Source organism: Gymnoscopelus microlampas (assembly GCF_963454915.1).
Source record: "Gymnoscopelus microlampas genome assembly, chromosome: 17".
NCBI lineage: Eukaryota > Metazoa > Chordata > Actinopteri > Myctophiformes > Myctophidae > Gymnoscopelus > Gymnoscopelus microlampas.
This window is the reverse complement of record NC_139954.1, coordinates 13,445,470-13,466,682: the sequence shown is the minus strand read 5'-3', so window position 1 is coordinate 13,466,682 and position 21,213 is coordinate 13,445,470. Positions and strand designations below refer to the sequence as shown.

General features: G+C 43.1%; 1 protein-coding gene across 2 annotated transcripts; it reads left to right on the top strand.

Moving 5' to 3' along the window:
- Positions 1 to 41: 41 nt before the first annotated feature.
- Positions 42 to 19,204, top strand: asb1 (ankyrin repeat and SOCS box containing 1). Of its 2 annotated transcripts, XM_084084447.1 has the most exons (6): positions 42 to 289; positions 7,039 to 7,177; positions 8,046 to 8,348; positions 9,551 to 9,936; positions 12,035 to 12,169; positions 19,076 to 19,204. In XM_084084447.1, exons 1-5 carry the CDS (start codon positions 190 to 192, stop codon positions 12,163 to 12,165), a joined length of 1,059 nt encoding a protein of 352 aa, XP_083940573.1. In that variant the 5' UTR covers positions 42 to 189; the 3' UTR covers positions 12,166 to 12,169; positions 19,076 to 19,204. The 2 variants fall into 2 exon arrangements, with proteins under 2 accessions (XP_083940573.1, XP_083940572.1); XM_084084446.1 differs by lacking the exon at positions 19,076 to 19,204 and having other exon boundaries at positions 12,035 to 13,911.
- The last annotated feature ends 2,009 nt before the right edge of the window (positions 19,205 to 21,213 follow it).

Genomic DNA, 21,213 nt, shown 5'->3' with positions numbered 1-21,213 from the left:
ATCCAGGCAGGAAGTACAGCACCACACTCACACTGAAACCTTCCTGTTAGTTTACATTGTCCCTGCCGGTTGATCTGATCTGTTCTGTTGCTATTTCACACGCTGATCATCATCACGACTCTCTAGGGTTTCTATAGTTCCAATTCAAAGGTATTGATCACAGAATAGCTAAACTAGAGACGCTGATCGATGGCCGACGGGTCAGACAGTGATGTTGACGAGCCGCCCAGCAGCAGTTTATTACCTCCTCTGATCACTGTGTCTGATCTGCCCACTGCTACAGCTGCAGGTAATGATCACTAATGCATGAATGTAGCTGTAGAAAACTCTCGTAGACGTATTTATGATTCTGACGTTTTCAATCTACGAGAGTTGTAGGGTTCACCCCCATGGACACAAGGACTTTCAGCACTATACCCCGTAGACACTCCAAACATGTACAAATTGAGAATAAAGGTGCTTACCCCCACGCCCCAAATGTTAACTCTCGCTACGGGGTAGTAGTTTAATGTAATAATCCGTATCTTTCAATAAAGAAGTGTTTTAATGCTGTCTGTGGCCGATTATGTCGGATGTTCCCAATGGCGGTAGTGACGCGCCCCATCTGGTGAAACCCGGAATTACACTCAATGTAAACAGGAAGTAAACGAGGGTGAAAAAATGGCGTTCGGCCACAGACGGCATTAAAACACTTCTTTATTGAAATATATGGATTATTACATTAAACTACTACCCCGTAGAGAGAGTTAACATTTGGGGCGTGGGGGTAAGCACCTTTATTTTCAATGTGTACATGTTTGGAGTGTCTACGGGGTATAGTGCTGAAAGTCCCTGTGTCCATGGGGGGTGAACCCTACAACTCTCGTAGATTGAAAACGTCAGAATCATAAATACGTCTACGAGAGTTGTATTCTACAGCTAGAATGAATGAATGAATGAATGAATGAGAAGGAGTCATGCCTTATTGCAGTGGGTTTCAACCTTTTTCATGCCAAGGACCCCTACATTGATACATATTTTGCCGCGGACCCCCATCTGAAAATGTTTTGTGCCAGGGAAGACCCCCAGAAGCAAAGATTTGAATTAAAAATGTGCTTAAAAAAATAATACATATACTCAAAGATTTGCACACATTCACAAGATTTTTCGAATAGCCAAAGCTAAATGGTTGAAATGATTGTGATGCTATGTTAAGTAATTTTGCTGGGGACCCCCTGGTACCCCCCTCAAGGACCACTGGTGGTCCCCGGACCACTGGTTGAGAACCACTGCTTTATTGCTTTCTTACGAATCCAATAGCGGAGCAGCTAAGTGCTACGATCTTTCAATTTATGATAAAAGCGTGAAAATTGGCGTGAGCAGTCTCCATGGGTCACTTGACAAGAATATTGTCTGAGCCATTTGTAATTTCAAGATGGCGGCCATTTTTCAAGATGGCCGACACCTTAGTGGGCAGTTAAGTGATATGATGGTTTATTTGGTGATACAAGCATGAAAATTGGTATGAGCAGTCTCTGTGGGTCACTTGACAATAGGCCACCCACAGCTATTTGAAATTTCAAGATGGCGGCCATTTTTCAAGATGGCAAACACTTTAGTGGAGCAATTAAGTTATATAATGGTTTATTTGGTGATACAAGCATGAACATTGGCATGAGCAGTCTCTCTGGGTCACTTGACAATAGGCCACCCACAGCTACTTCAAATTTCAAGATGGCGGCCATTTTTCAAGATGGCCAACACTTTAGGGGAGCAATTAAGTTATATAATGGTTTATTTGGTGATACAAGCATTACATTTGGCATGAGCAGTCTCTAAGGGTTGCTTGACAAGAAAACACTCCCAGCCACTTGAAATTTCTATTTTCAAGATGGTCACCCCCTGGATCCTCAAAAGACATTTTCTCATAGAAATGTACGGGGTTTTTTTTCATTAAGGACGATTATTATTATTATTATTATGCTAAAACAGTTGTGTTGATTTGTTGATCATAGATAGATTAGATAAGAGTGAATATCTGCTCTACCAGGGCACACTGGTGATATATCACTGCTGTTAAACCTCAGAGTGGGGTTCAATGTCAGCTAATTGAAAGTTAGTATCCCAAATGTTGTAATTTACCCCAAAACAGTTAGATAGCCGCACCTGAATTGACAGGTTGTGCCAGCGCGGGAGAGCCTAGCCAAGGTTAATGGGGTTTTAATTAACCGGATGGTGTACAGATCACATCGGATTTAAATGGCATTGGATGAACGATCGGACTAAGTGTTGGGTTAAGGCACAAACTTAGTTGTATCCCATACATCAAAGTGCTTGGTAAAAGGTGGTAAAAGGATAAACCCTCTGCCTCTGCCTATGCTGCAGACATGGCAGAAGCCATCATAACAGTTGTGAAAACTAACTGGGACAGATGTTTCATTTGTCAGCAGGTCACCAAGGAAAAACTCATTCAGCCAAGTTTATTCAACAGAGAGCACGATCGTACTGGTCATGATACCATTGCAAGAAATGTTCCATTATTTCATAAGATCAATGCTCTGCCTATCTTACTTAGTCCAACCCGACTAGATGAAGGTGATGGCATAGAAAGCACATTGACAAGAAACAGAGCAACATATCATTCAAGCTGTTCAACAACACAGAGCTGGAAAGGGCCCAAAAGAGAGCATCTACATCTGCTGAATACACTGAAGATACCAAAGATATCCATGTCAAGAGACTAAGAAGATCTAATGTATGACCGGTCCAGTGATGTCACAACTGTGAACGAGGCCAGGCTTGATCTCTTTGCCAGAAAGCAAAGACGATATGACTTGATCCTGCCAACTCAAGCAGCACTCAAAGAGCATGCCAAACGTGCTTCTTATGAGGCTGGATACGTGTGGGGACAGGCATTGAAGCGACCTCCACAAATGCCGAGCCCATCTGACTGGGGATGGGTGGAACAGGACGAGAAGTGGAAAGTCTTCTGGACTCCACTTCCACCTATTGCGGAGAGTTGTTGGGAGTTGACCAATTGTGGGTGCACCAAGGCATGTACTGGAAGGTGTAAGTGCTTCAGATATGGACCCAGTTTCACATGCCTATGTAATTGCCCCTGCTAGAACCTATATTTGCATGTTTATTTTGCCAGAGTTATTCCCCGTTGTCCTCTGTGTTTTCAAGGGTAGGCCTATGGCTCGGCTTCCCCTCGCCACATCGGCGCATCATGTTTTACTTTGTATCTAGTCTATTACTGTGTAATTTTCAGTTGTTACTTTGTAACATTGCTTCCACTACCTTCCACTGCCATATCTAACAGTGAAGCACATTTTCAGTTTAGTTCCTTAGTATAGTTTGTCATGGTTCCGTGGCTATTGCCATTCAGTGTTAGCCATTGCTCATAATTTTGGAGCACTGTCCGTTCAGCACCACAACTGTGCTTATCAGCACCACAACTGTGTTAATTTATTCATCTTATTTTTTGTTTCCCCACCCCTTAGTATCTATTTGACACATGTAATGGCTGTTAGTTTAAAAAAAAAAAGATATATATTATCCTCCCTTGTGACTGTTACCTTGTCGTGGTAAGGGAGCTTGTGCAAGCCTACCTCAGTGAACACTGAGAGCTATGCCGGTGGGAGGCAACTCCTGACAGGTTTTACCAAACTGGACAGCTTGTGGGCGAGGAGTCAGACAAAACACAGTCAAACAACCTCTCTTGACAGAGCTTTTTGAGGAACCCAATACATTTCTATGAGAAAAGGTATCATTTAAGGATCCACATGGCGCACGGCAGACATCTTGAAATTTCAAGTGGCTGTGGGCGGTTTCTTGTCAAATGACCTTTTGAGACGGCTCATGGCAATTTTCATGCTTGTATCACCAACTAAATGATTTCTGAAGCTTACTGCTCCACTAAGGTGGTGGCCATCTTGAAAAATGGCCGCCATTTTGAAATTTCAAGTAGCTGTGGGTGACTTATTGTCAAATGACCCACAGAGACTGCTCATGCCAATTTTCATACTTGTATCACCAAATGAACCATTATATAACTTAAATGCTCCACTAAAGTGTCGGCCATCTTGAAAAATGGCCACCATCTTGAAATTTCAAGTAGCTGTGGGTGGCTTATTGTCAAGTGACCCACAGAGACTGCTCATGCCAATTTTCATGCTTGTATCACCAAATAAACCATCATATCACTTAACTGCCCACTAAGGTATCGGCCATCTTGAAAAATGGCCGCCATCTTGAAATTACAAATGGCTCAGACAATATTCTTGTCAAGTGACCCATGGAGACTGCTCATGCCAATTTTCACGCTTTTATCATCAACTGAAAGATTCTGCCAGAAAAAAGCATTTAGCCGCTCCACTACAAGTGCAAACGGTGTAACAGGCAGTGGTGGAAAAAGTACTCACAAGTAAAAGCCGCAATGTAGAAATACTCTGTTATAAAAGTCAGGGATTAAACCTTTTACTTGAGTAAAAGTACTTGAATATTGGTATCAAAATGTACTTTAAGTAGCAAAAGTAAAAGTACTCATTATGCAGAATGTCCCATTTCACAAGTTTGCAAATGTATGAAATGTTTAGCCTACAAATCTTTTGAAAATTGCATGCATTGTGAGCTTGTAGATCTGCTATTTTCAAATGGCCGAAATGTATATAGAGCTGAAGTGGTTAATGTATGTTTTGTAATAATAATCAAAATCTAGTTCAAATAATTATAGTGGAGTAAAAGTACAATATTTGCCTCCGAGATGTAGTGAAGTAGAAGTAAAAAATACTCCAAATTGGAAATACTCCAGCAAAGTAAAAAAAAAAACTCAAAATTGTACTTAAGTACAGTACTTGAGTAAATGTACTTAATTACTTTACACCGCTGGCAGTCGGCATGAAGCTGCAATAACAGCAGCAGAGGCATGGCATGGCTGCATGGGGCGGGGCGGGGTGCTGGTTCTGTTTTCTGCCCCTAGGCTGTGTGCATTGGCTGAAATCATGCCATATGAAACTGGCTAAAGCTTGTAAACATTTAATCTTAGGATATTAAAGGGGGGATAAAACATAAGTATGTTTAAGGGGCTATAGGCCATAAGAGTTCAATGTTATTCAGGTGAAAACCTGGGGGAGGGGCTGGGATGTTTTTTTTAACTATGCTAACAATTGTATGATCTCATACAGCGTTTGACCTTTTTTTGTCATTCTTTTTTTTGGTCAATTTAGAGTAGCCAATTAGTTTTAACACCGTTTTTTTTCTCCCGAAGTTAGTTGTTATTCCAATTAATTCCTCCCCACACATTTCTGTGTTTTCACTGCTGTTGTATCTTACTGACTCACCTGCCAGTGAGCACAGCTGCGGGAGTGGCGGGAAGTTGTTTTATGGTACGGGTGCTGTGTGCGCGCACATGCACGCGCGTGCGTGACTCGCGAAAATTTTCGGTTACTTGCGGTTATTTTCCGTTTTTTTAAACCTTTTTTGTTACTTTAATTCGGTTGCTTCGGTTCCAGAACACATATTGCACTAAATCCCCCCCAAATAACGACCAACAACAAACAAAAATGTTTTTAATAATTTTATTTATTTATTATATATATTTTTTTTCATACATTATTTTCAGGGGGTGCTGCAGCCCCCCCAGCACCCCTACTTCCCACGGGTATGCCAGTGAGGAGCCCCCCCTGGGGAGGACGCAGGGCCTTCTTCCTTCCTACTCTTCCCGCCCAACACTCCCTGCTGACAGGTGCCGCCCCAGCCCCGGCCCCAGGTGTGTTCTCATAGATAGACGCTCGACAAAGCTGGAGGTAGGCTATACCACAGTGGATTCGAACCCACAACCTCCGTGGTGGTGGTGGGCAGGGACTTTACCACTGCGCCACCCCGAGAACCTAGTGTTTGAACTTCTGTAGGCCATTCACAACGGCATCTGATTAAATAACATGTTTTGGGATATTATTACAGCCAATGGGCCCGATTCACTAAGCTCTAAATTAGTGAATGTCAGTGTAAATCATTGGTTCTCAAAGGGGGGTCCGGGGACCCCCAGGGGTCCTTGAGGGAGTTCCAGGGGGTCCCCAGCTAAATGACTGATAGTTAGTAACCAAATGGACCCTTATGGCTTTGTAACTCTGAGAGTGTACAAATGGAACCAAATGGACCCTAACGGGTCCATTTGGTTCCATTTGTACACTCTCAGAGTTACATTAACAATGATTTTATAATATAAATTAGGGTCCCAGAGATAGAAATGCCATTAAATGGGGGTCCATAGCCTAATGCATGTCAAACTGGGGGGGTCCTTGAAATTAAAATGTTTCAGAATAACTGCTAGAGCCGTAAAAATCTTCTCTCATGGGGGTCCCTGGCATATCTTTTCAAATGGGGGTCCGCGGGCTAATACATGGTAATTTGGGGGTCCTTGACATGAAAAAGTTTGAGAACCACTGGTCTAAATAACGTGTAAATAAAGTGACTAAAGGAGGGTGTATTTTTTCTAATCAAAAAACGACGTGCAATTCACAAAGGGGTGTGTAAATCCCTGATATGTGCGCATCACAGTTGTTCCTCATTTTTGCCTGAAGGTCAGAGGCGCGTTCATATGAAAGATCCTTTGCATTGCTCCACGCCCCCATTTAACCCATTAAGACCTGGGACGCATCTGTGTCACTTTTTGATTTGAGCTAAAAAAGCATTATTTTACACTTTGGCTATTAAAAAATAGCAGATATACAAGCTCATAGCGCGGCACCGAGTGCCGCGCTATGAGCTTGTATATCTGCTATTTTTGTAATATCTTGAAAATGTGTGCAAATCTTTGAATATATATTGTTTTAAAGCGAACATTTTTAACTCTATTCTTTGCTTCTGGGGGTCCCGGAACAAAATATTTTGAGATGGGGGTCTGCGCCAAATACATATAATTCTGGTGGTCCTTGACATGAAAAAGTTCGAGCACCACTGATATAGAAACATACTCTTTACACTCAAAATATGAGTGTAAACAGCTTAGTGAACCGGGGCCCATTAATGTCTCTTAACCGCTCCTGTCCACACCAGGCCGTAACCTGAAGGAATGGCTCCTGGAACAATTCAGCGACAAGCCCTCAGAGCAACAAGACATGCGCCTCCACAACGCGGCCTACGTAGGAGACCTGGACACCCTGAGGAACCTTCTACAGGAAGACTGCTTCAGACAGTGAGGGAGACAAACATAATATGTCAGATGAGCATGTGTCTTTATGCCTCTTTATGCAGTGGTTTTCAAAGGGACCCTCAGGGTTCCTTGTGGGGTGGTTTCCAAATCAACCATTACGGGTCTATTTGGTTCCATTTATACACTCTCAGAGGTATAGGGATCCTTAAAATTTAAACTTTTGAGAACCACTGCTCTAGTGCTCCCAAATGACCTTATAATTGGAACAAAATAAGTAGATAGATGGAGGGAGATAGATGGTATTTTAATGATACTCATAACCTTTAAGTTTGATGTGTGTTTGCCAGAATATTGCTCACATAGAATAAGTAACATGGCTAAATGATGGGTAAGAAATGAGTGCTAGTGACTGAAGAATATGCTAAGCCAGGGGTCTTCAACGTTTTCAGGCCAAGGACCCCCTAGCTGAGAGAGAGAGATGAAGCAGGGATCCCCTCTATATTGTATAAAATTGGGTTTCAGATCAAAACATTTTTTTTGACATAGTCTGCTCTTTTTTCCCTCTACACCTATAGCCTCTTTGCCAAAAATAGCCGATCTACAAGCTCTGAACGCCTCGCAGCGCGAGGCGTTCAGAGCTCGTAGATCTGCTATTTTCGGCTAATGTTCCCCTCAGAAAAGGAATTCTAGGGTTCAAGTGGTTAATGTAAAAAAAACTAAATCCTATCACACAAAGATTTGGCAGACCCCCTATAGTAGCTCTGAGGACCCCCTAGGGGTCCCGGACCCCCTGTTGAAGACCCCCGTGCTAAGCTAAAATGAGTCTTTGTTGGATTCTTATCAACCGAGAACCTGCTGTTTTATGTCCTACTAAACAACGCCAATCGTCCCTTTTTATTTGTGTCGTCAGGCGTATCAATGAGAAGTCGGTGTGGTGCTGCGGCTGCTTGCCCTGCACTCCCCTGCGCATCGCCGCCACGGCCGGCCACGCCCCCTGCGTGGCCTTCCTGATCGCCCAGGGCGCCAAGGTGGACCTGGTGGACGTGAAGGGCCAGACGGCGCTCTACGTGGCCGTCGTCAACGGCCACCTGGACTGCGTCCGCATCCTCCTGGAGGCCGGGGCGGACCCCAACGGCAGCCGGCACCACCGCAGCACCCCGCTCTACCACGCCGTGCGGGTGGGGAGACTGGACATCTTGCAGGAACTCATCAGGTGAGGAGGACCGGCATTGGTTCTCAAAGTGGGGTCCGGGGTTCTCAAAGTGGGGTCCTGGTACTCCTTGGAGAGGGGTACCAAGGCGGTCCCCAGCAAAATTAGTTAATATAGTGTCACACAATCATTTGAACCACTTTAACCATATTTATAGTTTGGTTATTAACACATTGGGTGCCAGCATTTTTTCATAACAACTTACCGTGGGTGCCAGCATTCTCCCCATTGACTGCGCTTTGCTGTTTAAGGCTTCCGCGTGCGTTACAAGCAAATCCACGCAAAAAAAAGCATCGATTCATGTTGTGCCGTGAGCCTGGCTACAGGCTGGAACCATAACATTTCCCTGCCGAGTTACAACGGGGGGGGGGGGATCGTGCATCGCGCATGACCGGTTTTCCCCACAGGAAACAGATTCGGAGATATAGGCGTTTCAAAGTAGGAAATGGACAGGAAGCGGATGGGGAAAAAAAATTGTTTCCGGTGAGCGATCTGGCACTTCCTTCGCAGGATTACAATGGGTGCTCCCAGAGCTGCTCTAGCCCCGCCCGCGCGGAGAAAAACGAAAAAAACAAAAAGACTAAACTCACGGTTCAGACCGTGTTCGGCACCGAAGCAGCGGAACCGCCACTATGTAAACACACGGTTCAGACCGTGTTTGGCACCCGATGTGTTAAAAAATAGCAGTTATACAAGCTCATAGCGCAGAGTGCACTATGAGCTTGTAGATCTGCTATTTTAGAAAAATCGTGAAAAAACGTGAACATCTTTGAATATATATATTTTTTTTTCTTTTTAAAGCGAACATTTGTAACTCAAATCTTTGCTTCTGGGGGGTCCCTGGAACAAAATATTTTGAGATGGGGATCCGTGGCCATATACATGTCATTTTGGGGCTCCTTGACACGAAAAAGTTTGAGAACCGCTGGTCTATGGGACATGCGGTTGTCATGGGTTCAAATCCCAGTCGCATGTCAGTCCCTCTGCCTCCCATCACTCTGTTGGTTGTCATTGCTTTATTGAATTGAACTGAATTGACATCTTTATGGACCATGCTTGTATGATAAAAAAGAAGACACTTCGTGCCGCGCTGCGAGCTTGTACATCTGCTATTTTTGAACATTTTTTGAAAAAACCTTGAAAGTGCGATAACTGCTGATTTTAGAAGATTGTAGAATAGGTTAACACAAGGTGACGCCCTCCAGGTTCCGCGCGGACGTCGACGTGGACCACCAGCTGGGTCCCCGGCCGCTCTTCAGTGCCCGCACCCTCAACACGCTGGTGGTGTGCCCGCTGTACATCAGCGCCGCCTACCACCACCTCCACTGCTTCAGGCTGCTGCTCCAGGCCGGCGCCCAGCCGGACTACAACTACACGGGCCCCGTCTGCCACGAGGCGCTGACCCGAGGCCTGGCCGCCTGTCTGCTGGACGCCGTCCTCCGCCACGGCTGCGAGGCCGCCTTCGTCCAGCTGCTGCTGGACCACGGGGCCGACCCGGCCCTGGTGCCCTGGGCCGAGACGGGCCTGGCGACCGAAGCCAACCGGGGGAAGGTGGATCCGGAGGCGCTGGGGGTCTTCGTGGAGGCTAGGAGTGAGTTCACTTGTTGTTGTTGTTGTTGTTGGAGGGGCTTTGAGATGCTAGTGTGTATACTTTAGATCTGAGGTCTTCAACAGGGGGTCCGGGGACCCCCTAGGGGGTCCTCAGAGCTACTATAGGGGGTCCGCCAAATCTTTGTGTGATAGGATTTAGTTTTTTTTGCATTAACCACTTGAACCCTAGAATTCCTTTTCTGAGGGGAACATTAGCCGAAAATAGCAGATCTACAAGCTCTCAACGCCTCGCGCTGCGAGGCGTTGAGAGCTTGTAGATCGGCTATTTTTGGCAAAGAGGCTATAGGTGTAGAGGGAAAAAATAGCAGACTAAGTAAAAAATAAATAAATCTGAAACACAATTTTATACAATATAGAGTAGGGGGTCCCTGCTTCATCTCTCTCTCAGCTAGGGGGTCCTTGGTCTGAAAACGTTGAAGACCCCTGCTGTAGATGCAGTAGTCTTGCTGGTGGGGACAAGATAATTTCTTAACCCTTAGGTTAAAACACGGGGCAACGAATCATTTTAAATGCTGGAAATTGCTGGCTTATGCATGTTATAAATAATATGAAAAACATTAAGCCCTATTCAAAACATTTTAAAAAGAACTGATTTACAAGAACACAACAAATTGTGAGCTTGTACATTTTCATCTGGCGTGCTCAAAATAGGTATACCATGTTGAAAGTGGTTAAAAGAGCACATTAGTTTTCACTAATGCTAAATATAAGATGGCAACATTTCTGTCTACTCACTCTGCGTCTCATTAGTGGGCTATAGAGAGAAACCTGCCTACCAATAACATAATCGATGCGGATTCCAAGCTAACAGAAACTACAGCCTTTCTCTTCCTTGAAAGTTAGCCTTCTCAAATAGAAGCCATTGTTCTTGCATAGAAATAAAAATAAGGAAAGTTTGAAATCTTGTTTTTGTCCAAAACTGCCTACAGATGATTTCTCTGCTAGGCAGGTTTCTAAACTATCCACAGACCTCTTCTGAGACACAGAGCGAATGTAGACATAAATAGTGCCATCTTATTTGAGCATCAGTGAGGATCAATTATGAAGATACGGTTGAAATGGTCCTTTAACCCATTTCGACCGGGAAAGTATCTGTGCCATTTTAGATTTCTTTGGCTATTTTTGCCGCGCAATGAAAAATCGTAAAACTTTTTCAATATATATATTTTTTAAAGCAAACATTTGTCAAATATTTGGTTCCAGGGACTTCCAGAAGCAAAGATTTGAGTTAAAAATGTTGTTAAAAACAAATACATGTATTCAAAGATTTGCACAAAATTATTTTTCAAAAACAGCAGATCTACAAGCCCGTAGCGTGGAACTTACGAGCTCGTATATCTGCTATTTTTGAATAGCCCGGAGTATGAAATAATGGTTATAGCTAAAAATCTAAAATGACACAGTATGCGTTCTTAATGGGCTAATTGGGACACAGGCTGCATAATTGCTGATACCGATGTCGTCCAAAAAAGTCAAATAATGGCCGACAACATATCGATCTGGCTCTAATCGACTGCCTCGTTCAAGGCAGTCAGACACGACGGTAGCTTCATGTTCACATTTCCATAGACCATTGGTTGTCAAAGTGGGGTCCGGGGACCCCTAGGGGTCCTTGAGGGAGTTCCAGGGGGTCCCCAGCTAAATGATAGATTAGGCACCAAATGGACCCATATGGGTCTGTAACTCTGAGAGTGTACAAATGGAACCAAATGGACCCTAACGGGTCCATTTGGTTCCATTTGTACACTCTCAGAGTTACATTATCATTGATTTTACAATATAAATTGGGGTCCCAGTGATAGAAATGCCATTAAATGGGGGTCCATAGACTAATGCATGTCAAACTGGGGGTCCTTGAAATTAAAATGGTTGAGAATCACTGCTAGAGCCGTATAAATCTTCTCTTATGGGGGTCCCTGGCATATCTTTTCAAATGGGGGTCCGCGGGCTAATAAGTGTCAATTTAGGGGTCCTTGACATGAAAAAGTTTGAGAACCACTGCCATAGACAGTTTTTTTTTTTTTTTTTTCCATAGAGAGTTCCAAAGTTAAAAATCAATCCCTTTTTGTCTTCCCCAGGATGTCCTCATAGACTGACCCACCTGTGTCGGATCAGGATACGCAGAGCGATGGGCAAGAGCCGCCTGAACCACATGACGTCACTACCGCTCCCTGACCCCATCAAGAGGTTCCTGCTCCATCAGAACTGACAGGGTGTGTCCCTCTGCTCCTCCTTAAGAGTCTGACGTCAGCCAACAGAATTCTGCCTGGTCTGACTCAAACCATAAACCTTTCTTTTTTTTAAAGATTTATTTTGGGCATTCTATGCTTTTATTCAGTTAGGACAGTAAACAGAGGGACAGGAAGGAAGGGCGGCAGATGACATGCATTAAAAAGTGCCTCGGGTCAGATTCAAACCTGGGTCAAGACTGTAGCCTTATTTATGTGGTATGCGCTCTTACTCTGTGATCCACAACCAGAAACCTTTGTGTCAAGCTTCTAACCATTCCTGATGGGTAAAGCTTTGTGACTACAGCCTGAAAATGCTAATCACTCACCTTCTAATCATCTCATCAGAAAAAAGCATTAGAATAACATGTAATCATGTGACCTGGTTATCTTAATAGATGACACTTTGATCTTCTCCTCCCCAAATGAGCTATTTTAATTTAATTCATTAGCACTTTTTTTTAGCTGCGTACTGCAGTGAGAAGCACTGACTAAAATGTATTTACAGTGGAGTCCAAACTATGCCGGATTATTGAGTACGATCTAAATTCTTGAAGGGTCCTAGCCCACCGAGACCAATGTTTTGTCTGATTAAAAAAAAGTGAAAAATGTGTAATCAGTTTGAAAAACTGAGTTTTCCAAAAATAATTATAATTGAAAAATAGACCATCTACAAGCTCGTCATGTTGTGAGCTTGTAGATCTGCTGTTTTAGATTGTTTTATTTTTTTGGTCAAGTCATTTATGAATGACTTGACCAAAATAGGAACGCCCAGGGTGAAAGTGGTTAAAAATCAGGACACATCGGCTGCAAATTGGCTGACCACCGATCATCGAAAAAGTTGTATATATCAATCTGGCTCTAATTTATAGTTCTATAATCTGAAGCAGAGAAAGCATTTTATGCTGTGGCTCAGTGATGCACTTCAACTAGATAACTTGTCCTTGCTCTACACTGACTGCAACAGTAGTAGAGGCTTATGTTTCTATGTCATCCTTATTAAAAGCTAAAAGAGATACAAGGGTCAAAGTACCCAGGCATTTGTTCTCAATCATTAACTTAGCTCACAATGTAGGTTGTTTAGATGGTTGGATAGCATGCTAGCACCCTTAAAATGCCTTAAAAGTTAATTTCATTCATTTCAAACACTGCTTATGTCAAACAGACTGTCTGACTGTGATTGAAGACCCATCGTGGTTGAGGATTTCAAATGTCAGAGATTGAATGGCTGATTTCATTGATGGATAATCCCTTTTGTATAACAAAACTGCCACAAAGATATATCAGTCCGATACCAACATAAACTTAAATACTGGGAGACAATGACAATCTGGTATGGAAAATGAAGTAATTTACTTACGATCGTGATTTGAATGATATCTATGAGAAATGAAATTCCTCTGACCCAGATGGTTGGCTTCGCTGTGAGCCTGTTTTACCAAATCTGTTTTTGGTTGCTGCCGTTTTGCTATTTTTGCAAATATTCCTGGTATTTCCTTGTATATACTTAACTGTATTGTACTGAAGTGTCCACACACATGGCTTTGTATGTCTGATCTCTGATCATAAACGCGATCATATGACTGAGCATAAATGTGCAAATACTATTGCAAACACTACTATATCTTGGGCGTTTTTCTATGTACAACTGCATAGTGTACATTTACAGATGAAGGACATTGTAGTAGACTCGGATCGTACTGTTACGTCCACAAAGTAGCATAGAGCTTGTGCCCAAGGCGCACAAATGGTCAAGTCAAAATCTCAAGGCACACCTGTATTCATGGCGAAAATTGCCGATCTACAGTACAAGCTCACAACGCGTCACGGTGCACCGTGAGGTTGCAGATATGCTGTTTCTGAACCCCAATTTCAAAATGTCACCCATTATGACGTGTACAAAATAGGGAGGCTAGTTTTAGTTTTTACATTTTTTTGGGGGGGTATAGAATTAACCTCTGTATTAGGAAATGAGTGCACACAAAGTACTAATAGTGAGTAGGCCTACTAATTGTTAATTCAAGCTTATTCTATTGTTATATTACAATAATGTGTGGTTGTCACAAAATCCCACAGCACGCCATTTGGTAACCACTGGTCTAGGGCATGTGGAGAGAAGCAATAAAAATGAACCGGGGTGAAGGAGTCAAGGGCAACAAAAATGTACAAAATGACGAAGAACGGATTTACAAACTTGGGGAATTAACAACACCAAACACTTATATACTGAAACTGAACAGAAAACTACTTGGGATTAAAGGTCCTTGCATACTGGGGGTATGCAAGGACCCCCAGTATTTGAGACCTTGTGGATCGGCTATTTTAAGCATAGAGATTGTTTTTGTGTTTAAGCGGTTAAAGGCAAGTGTCTGAAATACTAAATAAACTGCTCAAAAAAAGTTCGGAAACTTAACTTCGGTCAATTATATCTCCCATTTAATAATACCAATTGGTATTGTGTTTTATATCATTTTTATCGTTGATTAGTCACCTTTACAACGAGGTACAGCTTGTAAGGATCGTGCATTCGTAGAATGAGCAACACAGCTAAACGTGTGGGTAGCGCCTCCAAAAAATGTGCCAAAATCACCCAATATGCTTCTGTTGGTAATCACTCTTGTTTTGAGCAACCTCTCAGCAAACACCTGCTGAGAGGTGTGTGCCAGTAGTCACAGGTGTGTGACTGCCTCACAGGTGAGTGACTGGCACCTGAACATGGGTTCTGCAACTTTGTTGAGTTTATGTATGCTCCAAGCAGCAACACTGCCCCCATGGACTGCCACGTTTGTCCCTTCAGGATAAGGCCCGTGCAATAGGGCAAGTGAAGCTGGTGTTCCGTTACGCAGATTACGCATTATTTGATGTCAGCCCTGGTACCATTTGCAGGCAGGTGTGTGCCAGTCACAGGTGTGTGACTGGCACCTGAGCATGGACCCTGCAACTTTGACATCTGTCTTTGGTACCGTTGTGCAAATCTTGCCTGTAAATCTATGGTTCCTCAGTGAAGCAAGGGGTCTGGGTTGTTGTCTTCCTTGTTGACTTTACCTGTCTCACAGAACTTGGTCCTAAGTTTGGAAATGGTACCAGGGCTAACACCAAATAATGCTGTCACTCTGCATAACGGAACACCAGCTTCACTTGCCCTAGTGCACGGGCCTTATCCTGAAGGGACAAACGTGGCATCTTTCCATGGGGGCAGTGTTGCTGCTTGGAGTACAAACTCAACAAAGTTGCAGAACCCATGTTCAGGTGCCAGTCACTCACCTGTGAGGCAGTCACACACCTGTGACTACTGGCACACACTCAGCAGGTGTGTGCTGACAGGTTGCTCAAAACAAGAGTGATTACCAACAGAAGCATATTGGGTGATTTTGGCACATTTTTTGGAGGCGCTACCCACACGTTTAGCTGTGTTGCTCATTCCACGAATGCACGTTCCTTACAAGCTGTACCTCGTTGTAAAGGTGACTAATCAACGATAAAAATGATATAAAACACAATACCAATTGGTATTATTAAATGGGAGATATAATTGACCGAAGTTAAGTTTCCGAACTTTTTTTGAGCAGTTTAGTTGCAGGTTGAATGTATGAATGCATGGGGACACTGGCCACCAGTGGACAACGTAAGTGTTGAGATGTCCTCTCCCAAAATGAGATTATTGTTCATGCTTCCTGTGTCTGTTAGCCATCTCCCTTGAGTAAACATGAAAGAATTATTCGTTCTCTTTTTCCTCACAACCTCTTCCAAGATCTGTTTTATCGTCCAAACTGTCCTTGCCTCTGTCATGGACAAAGCCTGTGTGGAGCTGTGTGCTTTGGTTAAATCTAGAAAAACAACAATCACCTCAGCGTAAATATCAGGGTGACACGGCGCACAGCTGGTGCAGCAGTCCTTTGATCTGGACGAGCGTCGGTAGACTTTACGTAGCTGATCAGTTCTGGAGGGTAATTCTACTCACTCATATATATTTTGGTTCTGAGTTGTCACCTGTTCAGTGGCGGGAAAAAGTACTCAAATGTTTTACGTAAGTAAAAGTATCAATAGTGCAACGTACTGTAGAAATACTTTGTTACAAGTGAAAGTCCGGAATTCAAAATGTACTTGAGTGGAAGTACAAAAGTATTCGTATCAAAATCGACTTAAAAGTCCCAAAAGTAGAAAGTACTGATCATGCAGAAGATCCCATTAACCCCCAAGTTTTCAAATATAAAAATCTTTTGAAAATAGCTGATCTACAAGCTCACAATGCGACGCATTGTGAGTTTGTAGATCGGCTATTTTCAAATAGCCAAAGTTTAAATAGGGCTGAAGGGGTTAATTCACGTTTTGTAATAATAATAAAAATCTGCAAAGTAACTAGTAACAAAAGTTTTCAAATAATTGTGGTGCAGTAAAAGTGCAATATTTGGATCCGAGATGTAGTGGAGTAGAAGTAAAAGTATTGGAAATTGGAAGTAAAGTACAAATAGGTCTACCTCAAAATATATTCCGACCCTTTGTGGATAAAGTGTATATTCCCCTGTCTCCCTCTGGCCTGGTGCCAAAATGGCAGGATGTCCCCCCTCGCAAGACACAAACCATGTATGTCCAAAAAAAAAAGCAGTTTTTCAGGGATCAAGGAGAGATTCTTTCACCCGCGTATCGTTTTAAACATACGCAAAGATTTACAAGGTTTTCATGGATCCATAAAACTCACTGAACACATAAATGACTCCATAAAAATGATGGAGTCATGATGTGCTTTTGCTCCAAACCAATCAAAACTGCACAAATCGCTGTACTTTTTAAATAAGCAAATGTATTGTGATCCGTGTATGACGAAGGGACGGCTACGGTATCCTGCCGCATATGCTGAAACGGAGGCGTCCATTTTCGATACTCAAAATCAACTTATTTATGTTGTTTTTCTGCAGTCATCGTGATGAACAGCAGGGATGCAAAGGGGAGCAGAGGGCTCCAGGCTCTACAGCCTCTCCACGGGGCCTCCAGAGGCTCACATCATGGATGATGACACAGCCAGCTAAGCTCACTGATAGAGAGCACAGCTCCTATGATCTGCTATGGGGTGGATATGAAATGGGGTTTTCTCACGATTTGTTGTTAGAATTTGGAACGCGTCTCTCACTCTTTCCTACATCGCTCCCTCTGTTTCTCTTTCTTTCTGCGGTTCTCTCTTATCCCATTAAGACCTGGAACTGTGTCATTTTTAGATTTGAGCTAAAAAGCATTATTTTACACTTTGGGCTATTCAAAAATAGCAGATCTACAAGCTCATAGCGCGGCACCGAGTGCCGCGCTACGAGCTTGTAGATCTGCTATTTTTGAAAATTCGTGAAAATGTGTGCAAATCTTTGAATATGTATATTTTTAAAGCAAACATTTTTAACTCAAATCTTTGCTTCTGGGGGGTCCCTGGAACAAAATATTTTGATGGGGGTCCGTGGCCAAATACATATCATTTTGGGGGTCCTTGACATGAAAAAGATTGAGCACCACTGATATAGAAACATACGTTTTTTTAAGGAAACTGTTGGGATTTAGGAGACATGTAGAATCGGCTTCAGGTCTCAATGAGTTATTTGCGCTATTCCGAGGTTGTGCGGTGAGAGATGCCATGGTTGAGGTGTCTGATGCTCTCTGTTCGGAGAGATCGCCCCTGTAGGAAATTAATGGAGTTGAATGATAGAGGATTGAGTTATCATTGTGGAACTGCTGAATGGGCCTGGGTGTAGTGACAGTTGAGGAAACCGCGTCTTGGTGTGAAAGGCTCTGGCCCCAAAACACCCCGTGGAAAAACCAGGGGCCTGGGAACCACTGGACTTTGCCAGTGGAACCAGCAGGGATCAGCAGCACTCCAGAAAGAAATGTGGTTCTGGTGTCCAAATGGTTCTGGCAACGACAAGAAGGGGGAACTTGTCTTTCTCAAAGAGCCATGGGAAGTGGAGGATTTTTTTCACAAACATGTTGCATATTGCATACGCTCTCAAGAGGTGCCAAAATGTGTGTGCGTGCATGTGGGTGGATGCAACTTAGGTGGAATTTCAGAAAGAAAAATAAAGAAAATAGAGGGTGACCGTATTTCAAAAGTAATACAAATGGCATGATACAACGCGCCTCAATGGTATGTATTGTGAGCATGTAGATCAGCTATTTCTCCTTTATTTTTGAAAATAAAGGAGAACCAAAAATATGTTGAAAGTGGTTCATGGATGTGAATGTTGCAGACAAGAACACTGGTGTCTATAACAAATGTCACATGTCACCGATCTCATATCAGGTAAATCTGCAAAAAAAAACTGAGGTGGATATTATCACTTCCTTCACAGGTGTTAACAATAATACTAATGAAGGCTCTGTTCCATTTAGTGTAGCACAGTGATTTCCACGACCCCCATAACTCTGAGAGTGTACAAATGGAACCAAATGGACCCTTACGGGTCCATTTGGTTCCATTTGTACACTCTCAGAGTTACACACCTGTAATGGGCCATTTGGAAGCCCATGAGGGTCCCTGGACCCCAACTGTAGACCCACTGGTGTAACAGAGTGTTTCCAGTGGGCCAACATGCACAATATCAGCACCCTGACTCTGTTTGACCAGAATGGAACAGAGCCTTCATTAGTATCATTGGTAACACCTGTGAATGTCTTCATAATATGGCTTCTGTGAATAGAGCCTATTGTAGGCGGTAGCAATTGCTTTGTTGATGTCCCTGATTCAACTGAACCTGTGTACAGTATGGGTGTTTGCAAAAATGCTGTCACTGTGAGGTCTCTAGATGGCACTGTCTTCCTTTCATGCATTGCAATAATATTGTCTGTTGCTCTCTCTCTCTCTCTCTCTCTCTCGCTCTTGCTCTCGCTCTCTCACTCTCTCGCTCTCTCCAGTCTGTCTACCCCCCCCCCCCCCCTCCCCAGTCTGGTGCAGAGAACTCAGCTGGAGATCTCAGCATCTGCCCTCAATAGCCTCATCCCTTCAGATCTCATTAAGGCAAGTCTTTCATTAACAGAACACACACGCACAAACACAGACACGCAGTCAAAATGCGCTCCTCTGCGCCAGCGCAAAGCGAAACAGCGATTGGACAGTTGGTAAACCACTATCTTCCTGTGGGTAGTTTCCACTGCGAGGGGTTTCTCTTTCAAGTCCAGTTTATATCCCCTACTTTATGTAGGGTAGAGCCTCCCCATCAACACACACACACACACACACACACACACACACACACACACACACACACACACACACACACACACACACACACACACACACACACACACACACACACACACACACACACACACACACACACACACACACACACACACACACACACACACACACACACACACACTTTATAGTAAGACAGCTTTGTATTGGAAGTTCCACTGATCAAAAACACAGCACTCTTTGTTGCATTTTCTTCCAAAACAATATATTTGCTGTGGAAAGTGTTGATGGCCCCAAATGAAGACACATTATAATACTTAATGAAAATGTTACTTCAGAATGTCATCACTTAGAAAGGAGACCATCTATAGTTTAGTAATAACATTGAACAAGGAACTCCATGACCACATTAAATGACCCTTTATTTTAATGAAAATCTAGCATTTGGAAATGAGCTGAAAATAATCCTCCCTGAATCAAGTAATTAGATTTCCTTTTTTTTTTTTTTTTACCATAAAACATTTTTTCTTAGTCATGCCTCTGTGGTAGAAAAGAAACAGAAATTGCTGAACATTTTGTTTATTTCCTCAGATAATTATTTAAGAGTCTGGAAAATATTGAATGTCGTCCGCTGTTGTTCATTCCTGAGTTTATTTGTGCCACAAACTGCAATCAAAAACCCAGCAGGCTCTGCTAATATCACCACAGTGTTCCGCTTCCATTTGGGGCCGACATGCAAAGGATGTTACAGTAATTATTTTGCAGCTCTTTAGGAGGCCCTGCTCTTCATGCTGTGACCACAACATTCAGCTAACTAGGAAACGTGGATTATAGTTATTTCCGTGGATTTGGCGTACGTGGTACGAAGGGTGTGCGTGTGAGTGCATGTGTAGTGTATTTGTGGGTGTGCGCGCATCTCTGTATGCATTGCACGTAGCTGTATCTGGGAAGGAACTGCTGAAAGATAACCATTCAGGTTTGTTTAGAGCACAACTCACCTGCAAGTTGTTATATAGGCAGTTCCACCACAATCACTTTGTGTCTGCCTCTTTATCAGGCTGCCTTTTATTCTTGCACTTGCACTGGCACGTATTACCATTTGGTAATTACCACGTGCTTTTATTTGAATGATCTCATTCCTCGGGCGTTCCGGAACTTTTAGTTTCCTCTAGTGTGTTTACCACACACAAACACATGCACTCGCACTCGCACTCGCACACACACACTTGCACAGACACAATGGTGTACTGGCGTTGTTCCAGTATTATTTGGACTGAATGCGACTCTAGCTTTATCAAGCTTGCATTCCTTTTATCGTCAGTATAACTCTTTACACATAAGACCGCTCATACTCACTCGCATCCACTGACACAGCTGATGTGAAATTGGAGTTGAAATCGTCCAGAAACACTTTTAAAAAAAGCAGCCTTTTCCGTTTGTTGTTGTGTCTGGGCGATTTAATCGGACAAGCTTGGGTGTGGGGGAGTGATTACCCAAAATATTGATCATTTTTCATTTTGTTACAAGTGTTACACTCTGTAACACTGTAGCACATGTGGATTCCGACTGCACGTGCGGAAGCATTTTTCCCTCCATTAAGGCTTGTCTGGCCCCATAAACAACTCAATCACTGCTCCAACGTCCTTGAGCTTTATTGACTTCATTAAGTCGTATATAGTCGGAAATATTGACAGAAACCTGTTTACCTATAAAACTACGTCTGTTTTAATTAGAAACTCTTAGGGGCTTAATGAGTCTTAATTTGACAGTTTTCCAAAAGGATGTGGTGCCGTCAAATGTGGCTGGCTGGACGGATGTTCGTGCTTCTGTAATTAATGTCACAGTCTCTTACTTG

Excerpts from the sequence above, each read along its gene's own strand:
- asb1 (XM_084084447.1), top strand. The coding sequence starts at position 190 with ATGGCCGACGGGTCAGACAGTGATGTTGACGAGCCGCCCAGCAGCAGT. Across the intron at positions 290-7,038 it reads GCCCACTGCTACAGCTGCAG|GCCGTAACCTGAAGGAATGG; the intron begins GTAATGATCACT and ends TGTCCACACCAG. Across the intron at positions 7,178-8,045 it reads CAGGAAGACTGCTTCAGACA|GCGTATCAATGAGAAGTCGG; the intron begins GTGAGGGAGACA and ends TTGTGTCGTCAG.